Below are 22,009 nucleotides of genomic sequence, written 5' to 3' on the forward strand. Positions count from 1 at the left end.
CTATTTAACAGATTGAACATCTCATTGATTACACCTCAGTCACTTTAAACGAGCTGATGTGTGCATCCCATGACTTCCTTTTACTCCAATTTAATGTCAAATTCTCATTATTGGCAGTTTCAATTTGATTCAATAATTTGCTCTCTAAATATCACCTACAGTGGCCAAATAAAAACCAAATTTAAAAAAATCACCTAATTTTTGGCGACCAAAAGACTGGCGATATATCGCCAAGTGTCCGCCAAATTATAACACCACTTGAGTTAACATCGAAATTAACAATGATTTCCCCCCAAAAATTGGCAAAAGCTATTAGATTGTTTTAAATGTAATAAACTTGACTATGAGCAAAAAAGCATTTCTTTCATAAGACAAAAAAAAAAATCAACTATTTTACTTTAGAACGAGGTGTTTGTAAAGTATTTTAATTGTTACTAGTTTTCAAGTTGCAAAACAGTTGTCATGTTGGTCTGAGGTAAGAAAAAGTTGATTGAGTCTTTATCATAGTTACATGTTCCTCTCTTCAAATTAATATTTTGCATTTAACACCTAAGCTAAACCGGAATAACCCAACTAGTTTGAAATAATTTAAAGCCGAAATATTAACATTTCTGTTCCATAAACAGATGTTGCTACATGTTAAGCATGTTAAGCTAGTTTAGCTTCTTGCCATAACATATGTCCGAAAAGTCCTTGACATTTTATAGTTCGGTACTAAAAAAACAAGTCCGTTAGCCGGGCGCAAGAGAAAATCGCCAAATGATCTCGCCCAACGCCAAGCGATTATTCGCCAAATTGATGTAGAAATCCGCCAATTTTCTTACAACCTTTGTTCGGCGAATTCGTCTTTTTAGCGTTTTAAAGCAACCTTTTTTTTTAAAGAAAAAACAAACTAAATTTAAATAAAACATTTTTTTTTAAATATTAATGTTATGATTTTGTTTATTAAATAGATGGTGAATCAGTGCAAAAAAAAAAAAAAAATTCAAAACTCGAAACTGTTTGATAATTTTTTTTTCAAAATGTGTCTCGAATCCCTTTAATGATTAAAACATTTTAAATTGTATATTCGGTCATAACTTCACTGTAAAAAAATTCCAAAACGTCGCTGATTATTTCTGTGTAACGTTTCGTGATTTCAATGGTTTTCATCCATTTACTGGAAAAAATCAAGTATTATTGTCAAAAAGTTTCCTGAATTGCTACAAGAACTCAGACTTTTTACTGTTGTGAAAAATATTTTTAGCTCCCAGTTTAAAGATTAACTGAGAGTATTTTTCATATGCATCGGCTTCAGTTCAGTTACGGTCAACTAGACTCATTAAGCTCCAAAAGAGAGCGAATAAGCCTCTGGATTCCGTAGCTTTCAAAGAACTGCAGGTAAGATACATTCTTATTACTTACTTGCAATTCTGTCGAAAATTTGACCATGTTTGCAATACCGCTTTTGGAACTTTCTTCATAAATCTGGAATGTGCCAAGCTATTATATTATACCTACCTAAGTTTACTCTAAAATTTCCAGAGGCACAACTGGTTTTAAACGCGAAGAATTCTGAATCCTTCAGGAAGCTTCCAGGATAATTTCAGGAAGGTTACTGACTTTTAGCGGAAAGGTTCCTGTTTTTTATTGGAAGAAATTGGGCACATTTCCATTATTTTCCAGGAATGTTTCTGAATTGTTTTTACAGTGTTTGGCTAACACAGATGACAATCTCGATGCGGGTTTTCGTTTAAATATCCCACAGTAAGAAAATAACCAAAAAGAGATGAACTTTTTTTTATAAATATATCTATTTACTTCCAGTAAAATTGTACATGGTTCTTATTTCGTATGAAATCTTACACACTGTAACACGACCAACAGATTTGTAAACATTTTGTCCTAGATGTTGAGTCGGTATTTCAATTCCGTACATTTGCTTCACAGTCCGCACATTCTGCGATAGATGTCATAATAAGGAAGTTTCTTCTTACGTGCTATCAGGATCAAAAAGCCTTTGTATTCCCTCGCATTCATGGTAACCTTGGTGCTAAAATCAGAATGTTTATCAATCGTACAGTTTGTAGTTCTCGATACACTAAAAGACTATGATTAAACAGTAAAGATCGTTCATTTAAATTGCTTACGTGGATTTCGTAAAACACAGCTTTCTACATTTAAGAAGTACAGTCGTACAGTTTGTAGTTCTCAATACACTAAAAGACTATGATTAAACAGTAAAGATCGTTCATTTAAATTGCTTACGTGGATTTCTTAAAACACAGCTTTCTACATTTAAGAAGTACAGTCGTACAGTTTGTAGTTCTCGATACACTAAAAGACTACGATTAAACAGTAAAGATCGTTCATTCAAATTGCTTACGTGGATTTCTTAAATAGCTTTCTACATTTAAGGAGTTCAATTTCCTTTAGAATTATAAATTTAAATTAGAGCTGATTAACTGTATTAAAAAATCGCTCGACAGGCAGTTGTTTGGCAACCTTGAACGCTTTTACAGTTCAACTGTTATACTTTCAATTATTCTTTTTAGAGTTTTAGTGCTTCCAGTTTCGAATGTCGCTCGAGCCCTTTAGTTGTTTTTTGAAAAATTTCATACAAAAAATCTTGAATTATTTTAAATTAGTATTGTTTCATCAAACACATAAGACTAAAATGTGAAAAATAACACAACTGTTCAAAAAAACTAAATAAACACGCTGTTGTAGTAAACTAACTAAAAACTTAAAAATAATCTTTGAGCGTAAAGTATGTTCAGCTGCAAAAGGGTATCCCACATCTCATTTATTTTCTTTAATTAGCTTAAAATATTTAATTTTAATGTAAAAAAAGCGTGGGGGCTTGATTCGCAACTCCAGAGCTCGAATATGCTACTTTGCGGTGATTAACAATACTACCGAAAAGGTAAAACATTCCTTTCCACGTGTTTTCTTTGGGGTAAATAACAGGCTTCAGACAGTTTATGGTGTAATGTAATTTCAGAAGAATAGAAAAAGAAAAGCTTCCCACAAACACGATGAAAAATTACTGTCATTCACAAAGCGTCAAAGCAAGTTATAAGTTACGGCATTTGTTTGTTTTACATTTTTCATCCGCCATTACACAGTGGCTGCAGCGCTCCTATAGTTTATTAGAGTCGCGAATATCAGATGTCATAGTTTTCTAATCGCCAGCCAAGGCGTTTGGATTTTGCAATAATGCAGAATCCTTACAAAAATCTAAACGGCGAGCATCCACACTTTATCTTTACATTAAAGTTAATTGCTTGATCAGTTATTTCATTCCCATTATTTTAAGCTAATTAAAGAAAATAAGTTAGCTATGGAAATTCTCTCGCTGCTGAATAACTTCACACTCAGAGATTATTTTTTACCTATTAGTTCACTTCTCTAAATGAGTGTTATCGTACCTACCTTGGATTATTGCCAATTCTAATGTTGTGGAAAAACTGGAAGTGTTAGTTCGTTATATTTCCATTAAAACGTTACATAATGAATCTATCGTAAAGAATACTGTCAGAAATATTTGTAATGTCTATAAGCAAGAAAACATGTTTTCCGTTAGTTCCTTATTTCTATATTATGCAAAGCATTTTTGGTTCCGAATGCTATCACCAATGCTAGTGTTTGCGATTGGCAAAAAAAGAGGCAAGTAGTAGCCATCGCGTATAGGGAATATAACACGACAGTATAATTTATAAAGATTTTTTTTATTTTTATTTTTATGGAAAAATATTTCGTAATCATACCTATTAAAGTAGAGTTTCTGTTTCAATAATCTTAGCTTATTCTGAGAGTGGGGGACATGGAAATACCTTGATGTTTCTCGAAAAAACTTCCGGGCTTCTTTCGCCGAGAATAGCTCATCCACAATTCCAGCGTTGGTCATCCACTCGGTGCTCAGCTTCTCAGTTATCACACCACCAGCATGTCTTTTCGTGGAAGCATACCTCAAATAGGAAAATTAAATTTCTTTGAAATATATTGCTCAATATTGCAAAGTAACTAAAATCTTCTGTTGACCAATTTTCCTCTTTCTGTACGTTGGAATCAACTTGTTTCGGTTTGCAAAATTATACGGAAGAGAAATTGATTTTTTAACATATCATAAAAACTACTGAATATATTGAGCTCAAATTTTGGATACCCGTAGAAAATCTCTTTTAGATTGTTTTTCCATCAAAACATAATACGGTTGCGGATCGTTTTTTTTTTTTTTTTTTTTTTTCATATATATATTTCATAATTTATAAAAAAAAAGTCATTTTCGATGTAGTAAATGTCAGTTTCATTTTTCTGTTGGTTGGTTGGTTTCATTGGGTTTCGTGCCGCAAGAGCCTGAGTAGGCTCTACTGCGGTTGGTTTATACTTTGGTATAAAAGTATGATGATAAAAGTTGGATTAGGTATGATATACAAAAGTATCAAAAATCTTTTACACATCATGAGAGGGTTTTTTTTTTTTCTTTTCTCACATTAATTGTAAAGCAACGGCTGAAATAAATTAAACAAAATTTGGTTTACAAAGTTAAATGAAGATACTGACCTCATTTATGCGATAAAAAATTGGGGCTAGCATAGAATATTTCGTAGTTGATATACATTTTAATATGAAGACAACTAATCAACAAAAATTAAGTACCGGAATTGCGTATACTGAAAAAAATACCGGTTTACAATACGTATACGGACGAGTGTTCCGTTGTATTTATTTATTTGTTTATTGTTTTTTGCCATGAATGTATAAAAATTATATAAGTGAACTTTGTGTTAATGAATACAACTTACCGTTTAAATATTTTCTGAAATACCACCCACATTTCATCTTCATTGATTTTGGGTTTTTGACATCGACTGAAGTCAGTGCTTGTTGAGTATTCCGATAGAAAGGATTTCTCTTTCAGAACATCTTCACTTGGCATATAGATGAACGTTTCTTCTCCATTACTTTCAGAGCTGTTTTTGTAAATCCCGAATTTATTAGCGGCCACTGCTCTATCATTCTTGAAAAAATTCTTATATGATTTCAGATAATGCAGTCGCTGATCTGGCAAAACAGCATTTTGAAAAGGTATTTTAGATCTAATGTCATCTCTTACACATAGGTTTTGGATACTGATGTCTGCTCTCACTCTGTCCGGAACAGAACGCTTGTGTTCAAGTCCTCCAGAATAGTTTGTACCGAATATTTTACGCTTTCCTGCCATATTTCTACCAGAAGCAGTTATCTTCGTACTGCTCAACCTGCATTCAGTCCTGGAAGGCTTTTTATGATACCGATTTTCTATCTCGTTCCTTTTCGATTCTTGTTGCCCTGACATGACTAAAATTAGTTCAAATTCATCTGCACTACATTCTGGAATAGTTAGTAACTGAGGTTGAGGTTCTGCATTTGGACAGTGTGGTTCTTCGACAATTTTTGGAAACAGATCTTTACTGCTATTGTTGATCCCTAATTTCTGATCAAGTCTCCTTTTTGTCTTGGACATATTGTATTTACCAACTGAAGTTACACTGGAGGTTGACAATCTAGCTTTAACAATTCTATCTCCTGTTTTTAAAATTAAATACCCTGATGATTTTTTGGAGTCTCCAGGGGAAGCAAAGGGGCCAGCCATTTCGTTCTCCGGCTTAAAACAATCGCCTACATTGGGGCCATAAAAAGATCTTATATTCATATAGTTGTTCTTTTTTCCCTTTAAAGAAGGTACGCAAGGTTCGCTAATGGATGAAGAAATCTCAATATTCTTATCAAACATTTCAGATGAACTTGAAGCTGATGTTCCTGTACCTGTAGTTTTTTTATCATTTGCAAGACCGTGTGGCTTTTCATAGATTCTCTCTTTGCAAAGAGTGCTTTCATTAAAACTAAGATCAACCAGTTGTTCTTCTACGGAACTCTTTGGAAAAATGAGGTTCTTAGACAAATGGTCATCTGCAATAGTTGGTTCGTTCAAATCGCTTTTAATTGTGATGTTTCGATACTTTGGCTCTTCATAAAAGTCTTCATTCGCGTCTTCCCAATGAAAAAATGCTGGGCTCTCATGTGCGGAATGTCCTACAAAATTATGTGTGACAAAACTTCGGTCTTCAGCTGTTTCCATTTCTTCAGATTTTAATTCAGCTCTTACAAAAGCAAAATTACTCGAGATTTCCGCAAAAATATACCTGAAACAAAAAAAAGTTCTTTACTTCACAGGGAGTAAATAAAGGTCGTTAAACATCATAAAAATTCAGACACTCAGTTGAATAATTTTTATTTTAAAAATTTTACAAACATGCATTAAAAAATTAGTTCACGTTAGATTTGCTAAAATTATCAATGAAATGAAAAAATTTAGCTAATTAAAAATACAAATTCTTTTACCCTAAATTGTGTTGTAAATGACCTAACAGCACCTAAGTGACACTTTACCTTAAAATGACATTTTTTTTTTTTTTTTTGCTAAAATCATTCATTATGTTTGTATACTGCTGGCTGGTTAAAAATATGCATGGTATATAATAATTAACTATCTGCAACTTTTTCCTACAAATCTGTGTATTTCTATGGGAAAAAAATGTTCGGTGAATCCGACAATGCGGTTGTTTCCTTCAGTCAAAAGTACTACTTTCAATCACTGAAGTTGATAGAATAAGCAAAAAAAAAAAAATAATAATAATAATAACAACATGGACCCACATGACGTCACAAATGATGCACGTTGGCGCATCTTTCTACCACGTTTCCACGTTATTATAATCAAGAAGCGAGTTAAATATTGCGCTCTACGCTTGCTATCAACCATATCGTTGCCAATACACGTGAGTAAAGATGCGAATTAAATATTTTGCTCTGAGAATGGCAACACTGAATGGCATTTCATCATTTGTGAGGTCATCGGACAGAAGCATAAATATTGAAAGCGCGCCAATTTAAGTAATTTTTAAAAATATTAAACTGAAACAAATTATTTAAAAAATGGTCAGATCCTATGTCGTTAAGCATATTCTTTCAGAAAAAAATAATTTAAAATTTTGGAAACGACCCTATTGCATGCAATATTCGCACCTAGTAGCAGGTTTAATCTAATGAGAATTCTCCTACATTCATGACGTCAGCTTTTTCTCTCCGCACTTCTGCTTGGCAGAAAAACTGGCGACACGGAAAAGGAAAAAGAAAAAGAAAAAACGACATGACATGGAACAGTTTTTCTGTAAAAAGTAAAATATCCGGCAAAAAATTTATCAACTCATTAAACGTTCCGTCTAAATTAAGAGTTAGTGAAATAGCAGCAAAAATGACAACAATGATTTCAACAATGGGAAATATTTAAACCAATGTGACATGTTCCACGATATGATAATTCCTCCTATGGAAATATAGACTTAAGACAAAACCCTTACTTTTTTTATTATTTCTGGTTAAATATGTGGAACTACTTTGATATACCCCCCCCCCCCCCAAATGTTTTTGGCGTTGGCGCAAAATACCTGGTTTTCAACAACACTATATACAGCAGGCATATTGAAAGCTAAAAGATAAAAATAATTATAAAAAAAATATAATTGGAAAATACAACCAGATTTGCGGCAAAATACAGCAAGTCAGAAATCTGCTTGATCACTTCACAAAGAAATGGCAAATGAATGAAATGGCTCTAAAACATATATGAAATCCAAAAATTGTTGCCACAAAACTTTCAAAAAAAACTCAAAAAATGGTACAAAATACAAGAAAATACTCAATTTGGCTACAGCAAAAACCTAAAAGCTGAATAAACCTAAATTAGCAACACCAAAATAAGAAACAGCAAACCTAAAAAGTCCGTAGGAAGTGCCAGATTTGGCGCTTAATTTTTGGGAGGGTATATCAAAGTTATACCAAATATGTTTAACTGCCAGCTATTTGGTTTTGATACGTCCCCTATTTAAAAAAAATTGGAAAATGGGGTAAAGAAACTGCATCATAGAAAATTTTCGAAAAGTAACCAAATGTTTGAGGAAGAAGATATTTCGGTTATTGGTAATTTGGTGCGGTCGTCTCATTTTGAGGAGCGATAATCAAATAGAATATTTAGTTTTACGCCCTACTGCATTTAAAAAGTAAACAAACAAATATGTATAAAGAAAGAAATTTGTATACTTACAATGATTAAATCCTTGATTTTATTATTGTTTACTGCTAATTATTTTGAATTACAACTCCCTTAATTTTGTTTTGTCCCCCACTCATACAATTTTGAAATACATAAATCACCGAAATTGTTACATTGTATTTTAATTTCCTAACTCTATGAATTTTGGTGAAATACACTATATTGTTGCCAGTATTTTTTATCTTAATGTATGTTGAAATTCTCAAAATTTTTAACCTGCTAAGAGTAAGGCCCCAATATATATACGAGCCGGCGCGGCGATTCAGTTTAAGATTAGCCATTTTGGATCTTAGAGCGTGTTTGAATAGTTGTCTGTTCTGGCGAGTTATCGCGTTTGGTGATTATTCACAGTGAACTATTATTAGCGACACGTATTAAATAAAATATTATTTTCGGCAAATTTGGCGAAATCCGAAACTTTGCTGTGGTAACCCTAACAGTGCAAGAATGAAAAATCCGATCCTAAATGGCTAAACTTAAGCTGATGCGTCGGCCTATCTAGAGCCGCTATTATAGACAAGCCGACGCATCAGCTTAAGGTAAGCCATTTTGGATCGGATTTCGCATTGTTGCACTGCTAGGGTTACCACAGCAAAGTTTCGGATTTCGCCAAATTTGCGGAAAATAAAATTTTATTTAATAAAAAATTCACGTACCGCTAATAATTGCTCACAGTGAACAATCACCAAACGCAATAACTTTCCAGAAAATACAACCACTCAAACTCCGATCCAAAAAGGCTAATCTTAAGCTGATGCGTCGGCTCGTATATATAGGGGCCTTAGGCCTATCTATATAGTGGCTCTAGCTAAGAGCGTGGTTCAGGTATAATACTAGAGAGTATCACAATGATATTCCATAATCTTAGTCTACTAGAAAGTCACCCGTCAAGGTATGCCGGGTGAAAATTGCTTCTACATTTGAACGAAGCCTTTGCCTGTTTGGTGATATTTTGATAGTTGAAATTATAACCCTAACTCCAGTGGAGAAACCCTAAACTCATGATTTCCCTGAAATGACACAGACTTACCAGTAAAACAATTAAGTGACCGGATCGAGTTCAGCCTTGTCACGTTAAAGCCTTTCCCTGCATGTTAAATATTGCCAAAACGTATTATCAAATTATCATGCCGAGGCGCGAGTTTCATTGTGGAAACACGCGGGTTACTCGATCATCGGCTATTATATATAAGAAGATGTGATATTCCTTCAAAAAGCTCAAAATTTTTCTTATCACATTTTGATTTAAGTTTCAGTGTTTTTTAAGGCTTGTCTTGTTTAAAAGGTCAGTAAAAAGGCAAAATAATGTATAGTATCGTCAACAAAAGTTTTTTAAGTAACTTTGACTTAACTAGGTGGCAGTAAATAAAATGAAAAATGATCGCCAAGATTAAAACTGTGCTAAATGTAGTTCCTGTAACAGAAATGTACGAAGTTTTATTAACCAAGCGGACTATGTTGTAATTTTTTGGACAAAGAAAAAAAAAATATTATTTGTCTCCCTTCACCTCATTTCTGGCCATTTTTATCGACATTGTTAGTTAGAGTGTTCTGCACCCATTTAGATAAAAATTATTCCATTAAAAAGGACTTTTTAAAATTTGTTTTTTTTTTTTTTTTTTTTTTTTTTTCTCAAGAATCAAAATTAATATGACGATTATGCGGAAAATTGGTAAATGTTCACTGAAAAAATTAGCAATGATCAGATTTCACAACATGGAAAATTAATTACGATGAAACTGCATTGTTTGTAGTAGGGTAACGGTACCAGTAACAGACAAGGGTCCAGTAAAAGACAGTCGTAAGTTTGGATTTAAATAATAAGAATTTTAAGCTGATAAAACTGATGCGGTTGTGGTCCATGAATACGTTGGAATCATCTAGTGTAAATAAGAGAGCCACACTGCAAAAAAAAAAAACTGTTGTTTTTACAGTATAATACTGGCAGCTGAGGTTCCAAAGAAAAACTGTAAAATTTACAGTTCTAAACTGTAAAAATTGCACTAATATACTGTCTTATAACAGAATCTCACTATGAAATTTACAGCGATAAACTGTAAAATTAGCAGTAATATACTGTTTTTTAGTGGAACTGCCCTGTAAAATGTACAGTATCAAACTGTAAAATTAGCAGTAATATACTGTTTTATGAAGGACTTGGCCTGTAAATCTAACAGCGATAATATGTAACATTAGCAGTAATATACTGTTTTTTAATGGAACTGTCCTGTAAAATTAACAGTATCTTACTACATATAAAGTTAGCAGTTGTATGCTGTGAAATCAGCTGTACTGCGCCATAAAAGTAGCAATAGTATACGGTTTTATAAATGATTTGTACAGTAAAATTAACAGCAGTAAACTATAAATTACACAGTTATCAATTTTTATGCTAAGGTTTTTTTCCCCTCTATTGTCGTCTCTTTTCACAGCCGAAATGACTACTGTTACAGCTGAAGAACAATATAGAAGAGTAAGGCAATTGATTGATTCTGTATGTAGAAATCAGCCTACATACAAAATCTCTCTCTCTGTGTGTGTTCCTTTTCTAAAGTTTTTTAACAACAAAGTGTTTTAGGCCATGAAAAGCGAACAGGAAAAAACTATAAAAGCTTTTTAAGTAAAAACAGTTAACTGCTGCTAAATGTATGTCTTATTGATATTAATTTAATTTTACACAAAATAAATCAATGCCATCTCTATATTTCATACGTACCTGTTAAAAGAGAAAAGGGGCGGTGGATTTCACATAAGAAACTGTTTAAAAAGTTTTGATGTTTTTCAGTACGCTGATCAATCTGCGGAAGAACAAAAAAGGTGCTCCCATTTGAAAATTACGAAAATCGTTTAATATAACTATAACTATGAGTACTATGTCGTTTAAAATCGTTATAATGCCGAGCGATATCTTCAAATAACTTTATCTAAAATTTTTAATTCGATTGTTTCTGCGGAGGGGCAGTTAGGGGCTTCGTATGTAAGGGAAGTTACTTTTAGGTCGCTCTATAGTTAGAAGCATGTTTCAATTACGAAAATGAAGTTATAACGAACTTTAGTTTAGCTTCGTAAAAGCAGCTTCATGAAAATCCACCTGTAAAATACGATTTATATCATTTAATTTCTTATTCGAGCATAAGGGTGTTTTCTGCTCTTAAATTGCACAACAACTTTATAAAGTAATCTTTACTAATAATAAAGCTGAAACTGAAAGTCTCTCTGTCCGGAGGATGTCTGGATGTCTGTAGGATGTTTGGATGCCTGGATCTCGGTGACGCGCATAGCGCCTAGACCGTTCTGCCGATTTTCATGAAATTTGGCACAAAGTTAGCTTGTAGCATGGGGGTGTGCACCTTGAAGCGGTTTTTCGAAAATTCGATGTGGTTCTTTTTCTATTCCAATTTTAAGAACAAAAATATAAGATGGACGAGTAAATTGCGAAATTATCATAACATGGAACCGTAACATGGGCACAAGCCAATTGGCGAGATACGAAATTATCATAACGTGGAACCATAACATGGGTACAAGCTAATTTCCGAGAAGATTCACCATACATTATTTGTAAATATACAGGCGAACCAAAAGACCATTTAATTTTTCTATTACGGGCAAAGCCGTGCGGGTACCACTAGTGGAAAATATAATTAGCATAGAAGTTAGAAAAAAATAGCATTTCAGTTTCGAGCTATACAAAAACAAGCTCAATTACAATTGGATAAAATAATTACTTTCAAAATTAGCTTCAGTTTCATAGCTCATTATAACTGCCACATAGAATTATAGCTTTAACGAGGCCATATTATTTCAGCGAAGGATAATTGTATGTAATAAACGATTAACGAGTTTCTGATAAACAATAGTTAGTATTTTAAACTGATTTTGCGGAACCGCTGCGTAAACTAACATTAGGTGATTCAGACTTAGCTCACTTAAAACTCAATTGTAAATATTTTAAGATAATTCATGAGTTTTAAGTAACCAATATATACTGGAAGTAATAAAAAATCCTATTTTCCGGTGATCTAACATTGATTTGCTTAGATACGTCTGCATTGTGTTTGGTTTATTATTGTTTCATTTCTTGTTGTAACTAGGGCGTTTAATCTGCTTGATGGGGGTTCATGAGCGCTCAGTTGCAGTACTTTTTTTTTTCCTGGTAAATTTAGAAATTACAAATAAGGCGGAATTTTACCACTAACGCTTGACTATTTGTTGAAGCAAACAATGTAGGACCTATGGATTTTTTTAAACTAAAAACCGCTTTTAATTGCAACAATAAACTTTTAAAGAATTCATTTATCAAATTAATTTCTTCTAACTCGCATAAATTAAATAAAAGTTGATTCCTTTTTATGCAAGCGGTAAAAGATAACACTTAGAATCTTTTTAATGTTATCTAATTTTAGGAGAAAATTTTTAGCGTTTTCAGATTTTTAGAATTTAAAATAAGAAATTTATCTTCACTTCTCTTCTTCTTTTCTTCGTTTTCGGCACTACAGCCTAGGGCAGGCCAAGACCGTCGCAATCAGTTTCCTCCATCCCGCCCTGTCAGAAACAAATTTCCTCCATCCACTGAGGCCAACAGTTTTTAAGTCTTCTTCGGCACAGTCGAGCCATCTAAACACATCGATGAGACTTCTAAGAGCTCCACTCCTATAAAGGAGCGAACATTCCAGGTACCAATTTTCAAGTCCGTATTCGTTCCCGGTCGTTTCCGTAAGTGCAGTCCAGTTTTTACTTCTTGAGATTTCTGAACAATAGTAATTTTTTACGGGGCTGAGTTGTTAGCTCAGCGCCCAACCCCAACCTGGAGTGTCAGTCCTATTTTAGTCGCCTTTCACGACACGCATAGGCTATGTTGGGACTATTCTGACCCCTTGGTTACCACATGGTAACCGTTGAGGTACCCCGGTCACCACACGGGGTTTAACTTCACTTAGAAATTATAATTAAAATTCTTTGTATTACCAGAAAATAAATAACTTAATAAATAAAATGAGTTAAAAGTCACACTGTCAAATTATGAAAAAAAACTTTTACTTCACAGTTAACATCAAATGTTTTTGGTGATTAAGTATGTCCAAGTTTAATATAGTAAAAAATTACCTAAGCGCGGAATGCGCTTGGAAAAAATCCTATAAGAAAACAATGCATAACATTTGCAGCTAAAATTGCAAACAATACAATTATGTCCAGGGAAAGTAAGGAGCAGTATCAGCAAATGTTTCATTTTGCATTTTTGTCATCGACTGTACTGAAACCAAATTGTGCAAGTTTGCTTATTTGGTTTCCGCTGAAAATAAAGCACGGGAAAAAAAAACAAATTCTAACACTTCCCGATTGTTAGTACGGAATCAAAAACACGTTTCTTCAAATTTCTCAAAAACTTATTTCTGCAAATACTACGCTTTACCTCCCTAAAGCAGAATAGTCTCCGGAGCCTCTCAGACTTTTTGTGTTACGTAAGATTCCTTCAGAGAGCAAGGAAATTGAGTCATGTAGCAATAAAGGGACTATTTTTGTTTTAAAATTTCCAAGGATTTTTTCAACAAAGTGGTATGGATTCGACATGAAGGTTGTCATATACAATTCCTATTACTCCTTAATTTTTACTTTTACTTTTTTCTATTAATTATTTTAATTTTTATTTTGTTCTTTGGTGTGTGTGTGTCAGTGGCGTAGCTACACTTTCTGCCGCCCGGGGCGGTTCTTCAATTTGCCGCCCCTTTGATGGGAAATTGTTGATACATTTTGTTGGTGAGCTTTTTGCAATGAGGAAAATACTTTATTGGAGCCTTGAAATTTAGCTGTAGGCTGTATTTTCTTCAGAAGTTGGAATTTGCAGAAAAGTCAAAAGTATTTTAATAAGATTTTAATAAAGAAGAAAAGAATTTTTTTTTCTTCTCTTATATTTTTTGCAGAAGAAAATAAAAGGAATTCAGAGCCCCACCGAAAATTTCCGAACGTTAAGTCAAAATTCGAAATGTTATGCAATTTTTAGAAACGCTTTCAGAAAAGAGGCAAATTAAAATCAGTTTTGTGCTTTCTTTGGTGACGTTATAGTGTCGGGACTTCTCAAGGAAATTTTTCAAAATTGAAGTGTAAATTTAAGTTTCAAAAACCTTACTTTAAGGTATTTTTGGAGACAATGGATGAGATGAGGATTTTAAAGTTCAAAGTTGATGTCCTAAATACACATTTTAGACTATCTTTAAACTCGTTACAGGAAGGAATGAGTATAAAAAATATATATTTGAGCTATCTTCGATTAGTCAGAATTCTTCGACCCCAAAACACATTTTAAAGCTAGTTATGACAATTGTAGACAGCAAAAGGGGGGGGGGAGTGAAATTGGAGTCCCCCGAAACACTGTTTTAGGCTTTGTTTGGCCAAGTTAAAGGAGAGTGGGATGGTAAGTGGCTCGCCTTTGGAAACTTTTCAAAATTAAACGTCTGAAAATGCATTTTAGGCATTGTGACAGTAGGAAGGAAAGTAAAAGTCCGGGGAAATTTTCTAATTTAAAGTTTTAGAAACGCAAATTTAGGGTAAATTTGGTATCTCAAAGGGAGTTGTAACTCCTTTTTGGATCCATGCTTGTGCGAATCACTTAGTGGTGAATAACTCAGAAGTTGCCACCCAAGATACGAACAAGACTCACCCCCTTTCTTTTCCTAGAACCGCTGCTATATTATCAAATTTGGATGATTCTCTTTTTCACTGATCGAGGAGGAAAAGATAAAGAGGACCTTCACATACGAATTACCATACTGTGATTTATGAGGTGAAAAAGTTGTACAAAAAAAATCATTACTTCTGATCTGAATGTGACCGTTTTGCTTAGAGATCATTTTCCTGATTAAAAAACTTTCCAAAAAAACTGAATGACTAAAACTCATTGTTTAAAGGAATTTGTGATAGAAAATAGTAATACAAAAAATTATTATTCAAATTGTTAATAAGTGTTTTTATAAAATGAACATAAAATTCATTCTGTCTTAGTGAAAATCTTGTAATCAATGACCAATCAAAGCAATTGTTGAAACAGGAATTCTATATCCTGAAAATGAGCAAGAAATTACCCACCATTTGAGGCCCCCCCTCTCTCATTTTACTCTTGTTGTCACTTTCCTCTAAAAAAAGTTTTTTTTTTAAATTTAATAAGGTGGTTTCCAAGGAACTTTCTTAAAATCAATTAACAGCTACGTCATATTGCTAAATATTATGAAATTTTTTGTTTCTTCCGCAATAGTTAACTTAACAGCAAAAATGCAAAAAAACGTGGTCCTTTGACTTTACATTGCCATTTCCATCACTCTGTAGCTTCAGAGGAAGGAAGAAAAAAAAGCAAACAATAACGTTGAGATGTCCACAAGAAAAATACATGTTTTGTATTAGAGTAATTTTATTATCATAATCGCACTAAAACCTTATAATTCGAACGCCTTAATTTTTGTTCTGCCTCCATTAATAAATCCAAAAATATAATTCCTAGTCGGGAAAATTTTGTTAAATTTTTTCGCATCAAAAGTGTGAAATTGCTGCCCCCCAAAAAAGTGCCGCCGGGCCCCTCCCTAGCAACGCCACTGGTGTGTGTGTTGAAGTTTTTACATTCACTGATCTTTTTTTGCGAAAATTAAGCTTAGTTTTCATTGTTCTTTTTTTCCCCTTCACTTTCATTAATTTTTATTATTATTACTATTAATGTTATTTTTATTATTATTATTATTTCAATTTCTTCTCCATTATTTATCATCTGGGAAAACGAACCGAAACTAACAAGTTGGGAAATAATTATCATGCAAAATCTTAAAAATGAAAACTTTAAGGTTTTATTCCTGTCTTTCTTTATTGTTATTATTATTTTTGAAATCGTAACTTATTATATCTTGTACCTTCATTAAATTTGGTTCAAAAATTTTTGAAAATTTAACTTGTACATTTTTTTTTTTGTGTGTGTATGCTTTAGAATGAAACGCAAAGACGACGCAGGTCATACTTATTTTATACTAAAATGAAAAAATCTCTGCCTGTCAAGAAATTAACTCTATTTGTTTTTGTTTTTTTTATTTCACCCGTTACTTAGATTAAAGTAGGTAAAATCAGATTCAGAGATCTAGTGTATTTATCAATGAAGCCATGCAGGATGAAAATGTTAAAGCAGACATATTCTTTCTAAGTCATTAAACATTATATTGTAGAAATGAATAGTAATAAAAAAATTGTTGAGTGTCTTTTTTAACAACAAAAGTTATTATTAATCAATGAAAATCAAATCGGTGTTGTTTCAGCATTTATTTATTAAACAATCGAGCTGAAACTTTTACACTACTTCTAAGAGTGATATGAAAAAAAAAAATGTATAAGTACCTTTGCAATAAATCAAAAATAAAAAAGAATCTACGTTCAATCAGAAATGGTCCAGCATCTTATTTAAATTCATTAAGAAAATCTCTTACTTTTAAGTTAAATTAGGATTCAATGACTTTTTTTTTAAACCAAGGAAGATAAATTCTGAATATTTAGAAAGCGTTGTCGTATGGAAAGAGCTTTTATTATCCCATCCTTATTTTCCCATAGTTGTGCCCTCTTAATCCTTGAAACTGAGATGCTCGGAGCATGTATTAAAATAAGACAGAAAATAGAATTAAATATATTAAGTAATATTAATAAATAACAGGATAGAATGTATATACGGTTTGTATATTGAAATAAGCTGGAATATAGAAATAAATGTATTAATTAAGTAATTTTAATAAATAGCAGGGCAGAATTTATGCATGGTTTGTACATTGAAATGAGCCGGAAAATAGAAATAAATGCATTAATTAAGTAATTTTAATAAATAACAGGGTAGAGTGTATGTTTGGTTTATACATTGAAATAAGCAGGAAAAAAGAATTAAACGCAAAATAAGGTAACTTTAATAAATAACAGGGTAGAATGTATATATGGTTTATTTATTGAAATAAGCCGAAAAGTAGAAATAATTGCATTAACTAAGTAATTTAAATAAAAAACGGGGTGGAATGTATAGGGTTTATGTATTGAAATAAGCCAAAAATTGAAATAATTAAGTAATTTAGCATTAATTCAGTAATTTTAATAAATAACAGGTTAAAATGTATACATGGTTTATGTATTGAAATAAGCCGGAAAATAGATATAAATGCATAAATTAAGTAATTTTTAAAAATAACAGGGCAGAATGTATATATGATTTCCATAATGAAATAAGCAGAAAATAAAATTAAATACTTTAATTAAGTAATTTTAATAAATAACAGAATAGCATGTTCTTAGTTTATATTTTAAAACAAGCCAAAAATAGAAATAAATGCATTAATTAAGTAATTTAATAAATAACAGGTTAAAACGTATGTATAGCTTATTTATTGAAACAAGCCGGAAAATAGAAATAAATACACTAGTTAATTAATTTTAATAAATAACAGGTTAAAATGCATGCATGGTTTATGTTTTGAAGTAAGCCTTAAAATAGAAATAAATGCAACAATTGAATAATTTTAAGAAATAACAGGGTAGAATGTATATATGGTTTCTATAATGAAATAAGCGGGAAAATAAAATTAAATGCTTTAATTAAGGAATTTTGAGAAATAACAGAGCAGAATGTATATATGGTTTCAATAATGAAATAAGAAGGAAAATAAAAGCAAATGCTTTAATTAAGAAGTTTTAATAAGTAACAGGGTAGAATGTATTTTTGGTTGATATTTTGAAACAAACCAAAAATTGAAATAAATGCATTAATTAAGTAATTTAATAAATAATAGGTTAAAACGTATTTATGGTTTATTTAGAAACAAGCCAGAAAATAGAAATAAATAGACTAGTTAAGTAATTTTAATAAATAACAGGTTAAAATAGCCGGAAAATAGAAATAAATGCCTTAATTAAGTGATCTTAACATATAACAAGGTAGAATGTATATATGGTTTATGAATTGAAATAAGCCGGAAAGTAGAAATAAATGCATTAATTAAGTAATTTTAATAAACAACAGGGTAGAATGTATAACGTTTACATATTGAAATAAGCCAAAAATTGAAATAATTAAGTAATTTAGCATTAATTCAGTAATTTTAGTAAATAACAGGTTAAAATATATACATGGTTTATGTATTGAAATAAGCCGGAAAATAGAAATAAATGGATCAATTAAGTAATTTTAAGAAATAACAGGGTAGAATGTATATATGGTTTCTATAATGAAATAAGCAGGAAAATAAAATTCAATGCTTTAATTAAGTAATTTTAATAAGTAACGGGGTAGAATGTATTTTTGGTTGATATTTTGAAACAAGCCAAAAATTGAAATAATGGAATTAATTAAGTAATTTAATAAATAATAGGCTAAAACGTATTTATTGTTTATTTAGAAACAAGCCGGAAAATAGAAATAAATAGACTAATTAAGCAATTTTAATAAATAACAGTTTAAAATGTATGCATGGTTTATATTTTGAAATAAGCCGGAAAATAGAAATAAATTCATTAACTAAGTAATTTTAATAAATAACAGGGTAAAATGTATAAGGTTTATATATTGAAATAAGCCAAAAATTAAAATAATTAAGTAATTTAGCATTAATTCAGTAATTTTAATAAATAACAGGTTAAAATGTATGCATGGTTTATGTATTGAAATAAGCCGGAAAATAGATATAAATGCATAAATTAAGTAATTTTTAAAAATAACAGGGCAGAATGTATATATGGTTTCCATAATGAAATAAGCAGAAAATAAAATTAAATGCTTTAATTAAGTAATTTTAATAAGTAACAGGGTAGAATGTATTTTTGGTTCATATTTTGAAGCAAGTCAAAAATTTAAATAAATGCATTAATTAAGTAATTTAATAAATAACAGGTTAAAACGTATGTATGGTTTATTTATTGAAACAAGCCGGAAAATAGAAATAAATACACTAGTTAAGTAATCTTAACAAATAACAAGGTAGAATGTATACATGGTTTATGTATTGAAATAAGTTGAAAAATCGAAATAAATGCATTAATTAATAATTTTTTTTAAAAAATAGCCGAAAAAGAGCATGAACTCAGAACGCAAAATATTATTCAATTGATTTAAATACATTCAAGCGAATGAAAGTTTCTAGAATATTTTCCCTTTCTAATGTCCATCCTTTAAAAATTACAAAAAAATAGTCTGAACTGCGCTTGAAAAGTTTCTTCATCTTACTATTTTCGTATTCAAGAGATTACTATTCGCGTAATACCTCTTCACTTTTCAATCAGCTTAAAAAGAAACAAAAACCGCAAAAAGAAAGCAAAAAAAAGCGGAAGGAATATTTCGTTGCGTCACTCCCCGTCACCGCTACCTGTCTAATCTCCTCACAAATAAAACAGACTTTTCACTTTACACGCGTGGCTAACTAAGTCTCACAGATCCCAGTTTAAAGGCAAAAAGAAAAGAAGAATATAAACGGGACCGAAAAATTACAGAGCTATTCACGGAAATGCATCCCTTGAACTGCCTCGGAGCGCCCGACTCCATTCGAGCTTTCCCAAAGAGAAAGAAATCCGGTTTAAGGCAGTCTGCCTTCTCAGCAGGTAAAAAAGCGCTGACCTTCACTGACTGAGGAGCGCATATTTCTGCAAAAGTTGCAGGTCGCATCTCATTGGCCGTCCCTACCTGCTCGACCACATGCAGCCCGCCAATAGCAGCGGATCGAGGGGAGAACAGGAAACATCGCCTGCCGAAGCGGACACGTCCTTCTACAGGTATCGCCATATTGACTATTAGTTTCGATACGGGCCGATATCAGCGGGGCGAAAGCGAGTTTTATTTTCTGCAAAAAAAAAACCCCTTATGGATTGCTCTTCGCACCTGTGAACAGCGCGATGACTACCCCTATCTGTAGGTGCCGGGTCCTGTACCTTGGTTCTGCTGTCCCACACATCACGAAGGATGGATTACAAGGCATCCAGGAGCCTCTACGGGATTTGTATCCCGAGCAGGGTTCGTTCTCTGCCAAAGGCATTGACTCGTGGCTCAGTGTTTGGAGCAATGGGATTCTGATGGAAAATGTGGATGAATCCATGCGACAGGTGACTCGGTTTTTCAGCATAGAAACTCTGCATTATTGTGCCGCAATTCGGTATGTGGTTGTGCCCGGTAATAATGGTGAGAGAGTGGAAAAGTTTTTGCCTTTGGATAGTCCGTTTGCTCGATATGCAGATCCCAGTCATCCACCTTTGTTTGCCTGCATTCTCCGACGTACTACCGGTATAAAGGTTCTTGAATGTCATGCTTTTATATGCAAGAAAGAAGCAGCAGCTAATGCTTTAGTCCGCTGTTGTTTTCATTCTTATGCAGACAACATGCAAGCAAAACAACTCGATGAGAATCCTTACTACATGGAAAATAGGCGATCGCAGTCACTGTCAGGTTTAAATACTTTGGAGAAAGTGGAAGTGTGGCGTTCAAAAGGAGAGGGCTCGACAATGACAAATGTTTCAAATAATACTCAAAAGCAAGTTACGAATGGAATAAAACCTGTCCCGCCACCACGGAATGGAGTGAGTAGTAATCAAGACGATGACAATTATAAAATATGGACCGGCATCGCTCCAACAGAAAGAGAACTCTTGTACGTAGATGCGACAGGAACGATGCGCAGTTTGAAATCTGCCACCGGAACCCTCAGATCAGCTCAAGCAAAAATTCGTCAGATGGCTGCAGGTATTCCGAGACCACCACCGCCACCATCTCCAGGTCTTTTCAACGGGAAAGACAAAAACAACAAAGCTACTAAGCCTTCGAAATCAAAAAACAAGAAAAAGCAAAAAGAACAACAACAGCAGCAGCAACAGCAGATGCTTATGAATGGATCTGCAAGAATGATGAATGGAATGAGACCGGTATCTGTCATGGGGCATTATGGGTCCATCCCTCCTCCACCCCCTCAAGCTCAGTACAGAAATCCCGGATTTTACACTGAACGTAGGATTCACAAGAATGGGCGTCTTCCTATACCTGGCCACGAAGAGCCTATTTACATGTCTGCGAACCGGCCTCTCAGCCCTGTTTCAACTTACCAACCAGCCGTATTCCCCTATGAACAGTACTTCATGCAATACGGAACAGCCCCTAGGAATATGCCTCTTCGCGAGGGTCATATGAGGGCTCGAGCGTCCCATCAGACTTCTCAGCAGCACTATTACCACCCCCAGACATTCCACCCCCCGCCTCCTCCCGAGAAACCCTTCGTGGTCGAAACTCCTGATTCACCAAACGATAAGGATACTTCAGGTGATAGCAAAGATGATTCGCCTTTCAACACTGGGATCTACAAGAAGAAAGGACATCTCAACGAGAGAGCTTTTTCTTATTCAATAAGACAAGAGCACCGCTCGCGATCCAATAGCTTGGCCAGCCTTCAGTTCTTTGCCAACAATGACTCTTTAGACAACGGCGGAGATGGTCAAGAGCGCTCTAGAGATGAGGATAGGAAAGAAAGAGAGCTAGCACAACTGGTCAGTGGTCTGGAACTGAAGGACAATGGAATGCCTGGGACTACCTCCAGCCGTAGGGGGGAATCCAACTTTATAAAGAAAAAATCCTTCGTCTATCAAAGGTGAAGACAATCGGTAAGTGTATATATATATTTTAATGAATTGGAAATGTTATAAATAATAGAAGTTACAGAGTGAACATAAATATTTTCTTGACACTATTTTTAGATTATTCAATGACGTCATATATGTTCTCACAAAATAGCTCATTTCAAAACTATTCTGGTCATCATTCAGCTGAAAATTATGTATGTGCATTCATAAATTGTACATTGCCAAACTTTTTTTTCCTATTTTGCATAAAATGTATAA

At 33.0% G+C, this 22,009-nt stretch overlaps 1 protein-coding gene across 1 annotated transcript in view; it reads left to right on the forward strand.

Moving 5' to 3' along the window:
* Nucleotides 1–19,943: 19,943 nt before the first annotated feature.
* LOC129219658 (rho GTPase-activating protein 17-like) overlaps nt 19,944–22,009 on the forward strand; it is a 76,671-nt gene continuing 74,605 nt past the window's right edge. Inside the window, exon 1 of the mRNA XM_054853932.1 lies at nt 19,944–21,772. Coding sequence (XP_054709907.1) covers nt 20,024–21,763 — 1,740 coding nt within the window. The 5' untranslated portion in view covers nt 19,944–20,023 and the 3' untranslated portion in view covers nt 21,764–21,772. The remainder of the gene's footprint in view (nt 21,773–22,009) is intronic.

This window comes from Uloborus diversus, chromosome 4 (genome assembly GCF_026930045.1).
Source record: "Uloborus diversus isolate 005 chromosome 4, Udiv.v.3.1, whole genome shotgun sequence".
In the NCBI taxonomy this organism is placed as follows: domain Eukaryota; kingdom Metazoa; phylum Arthropoda; class Arachnida; order Araneae; family Uloboridae; genus Uloborus; species Uloborus diversus.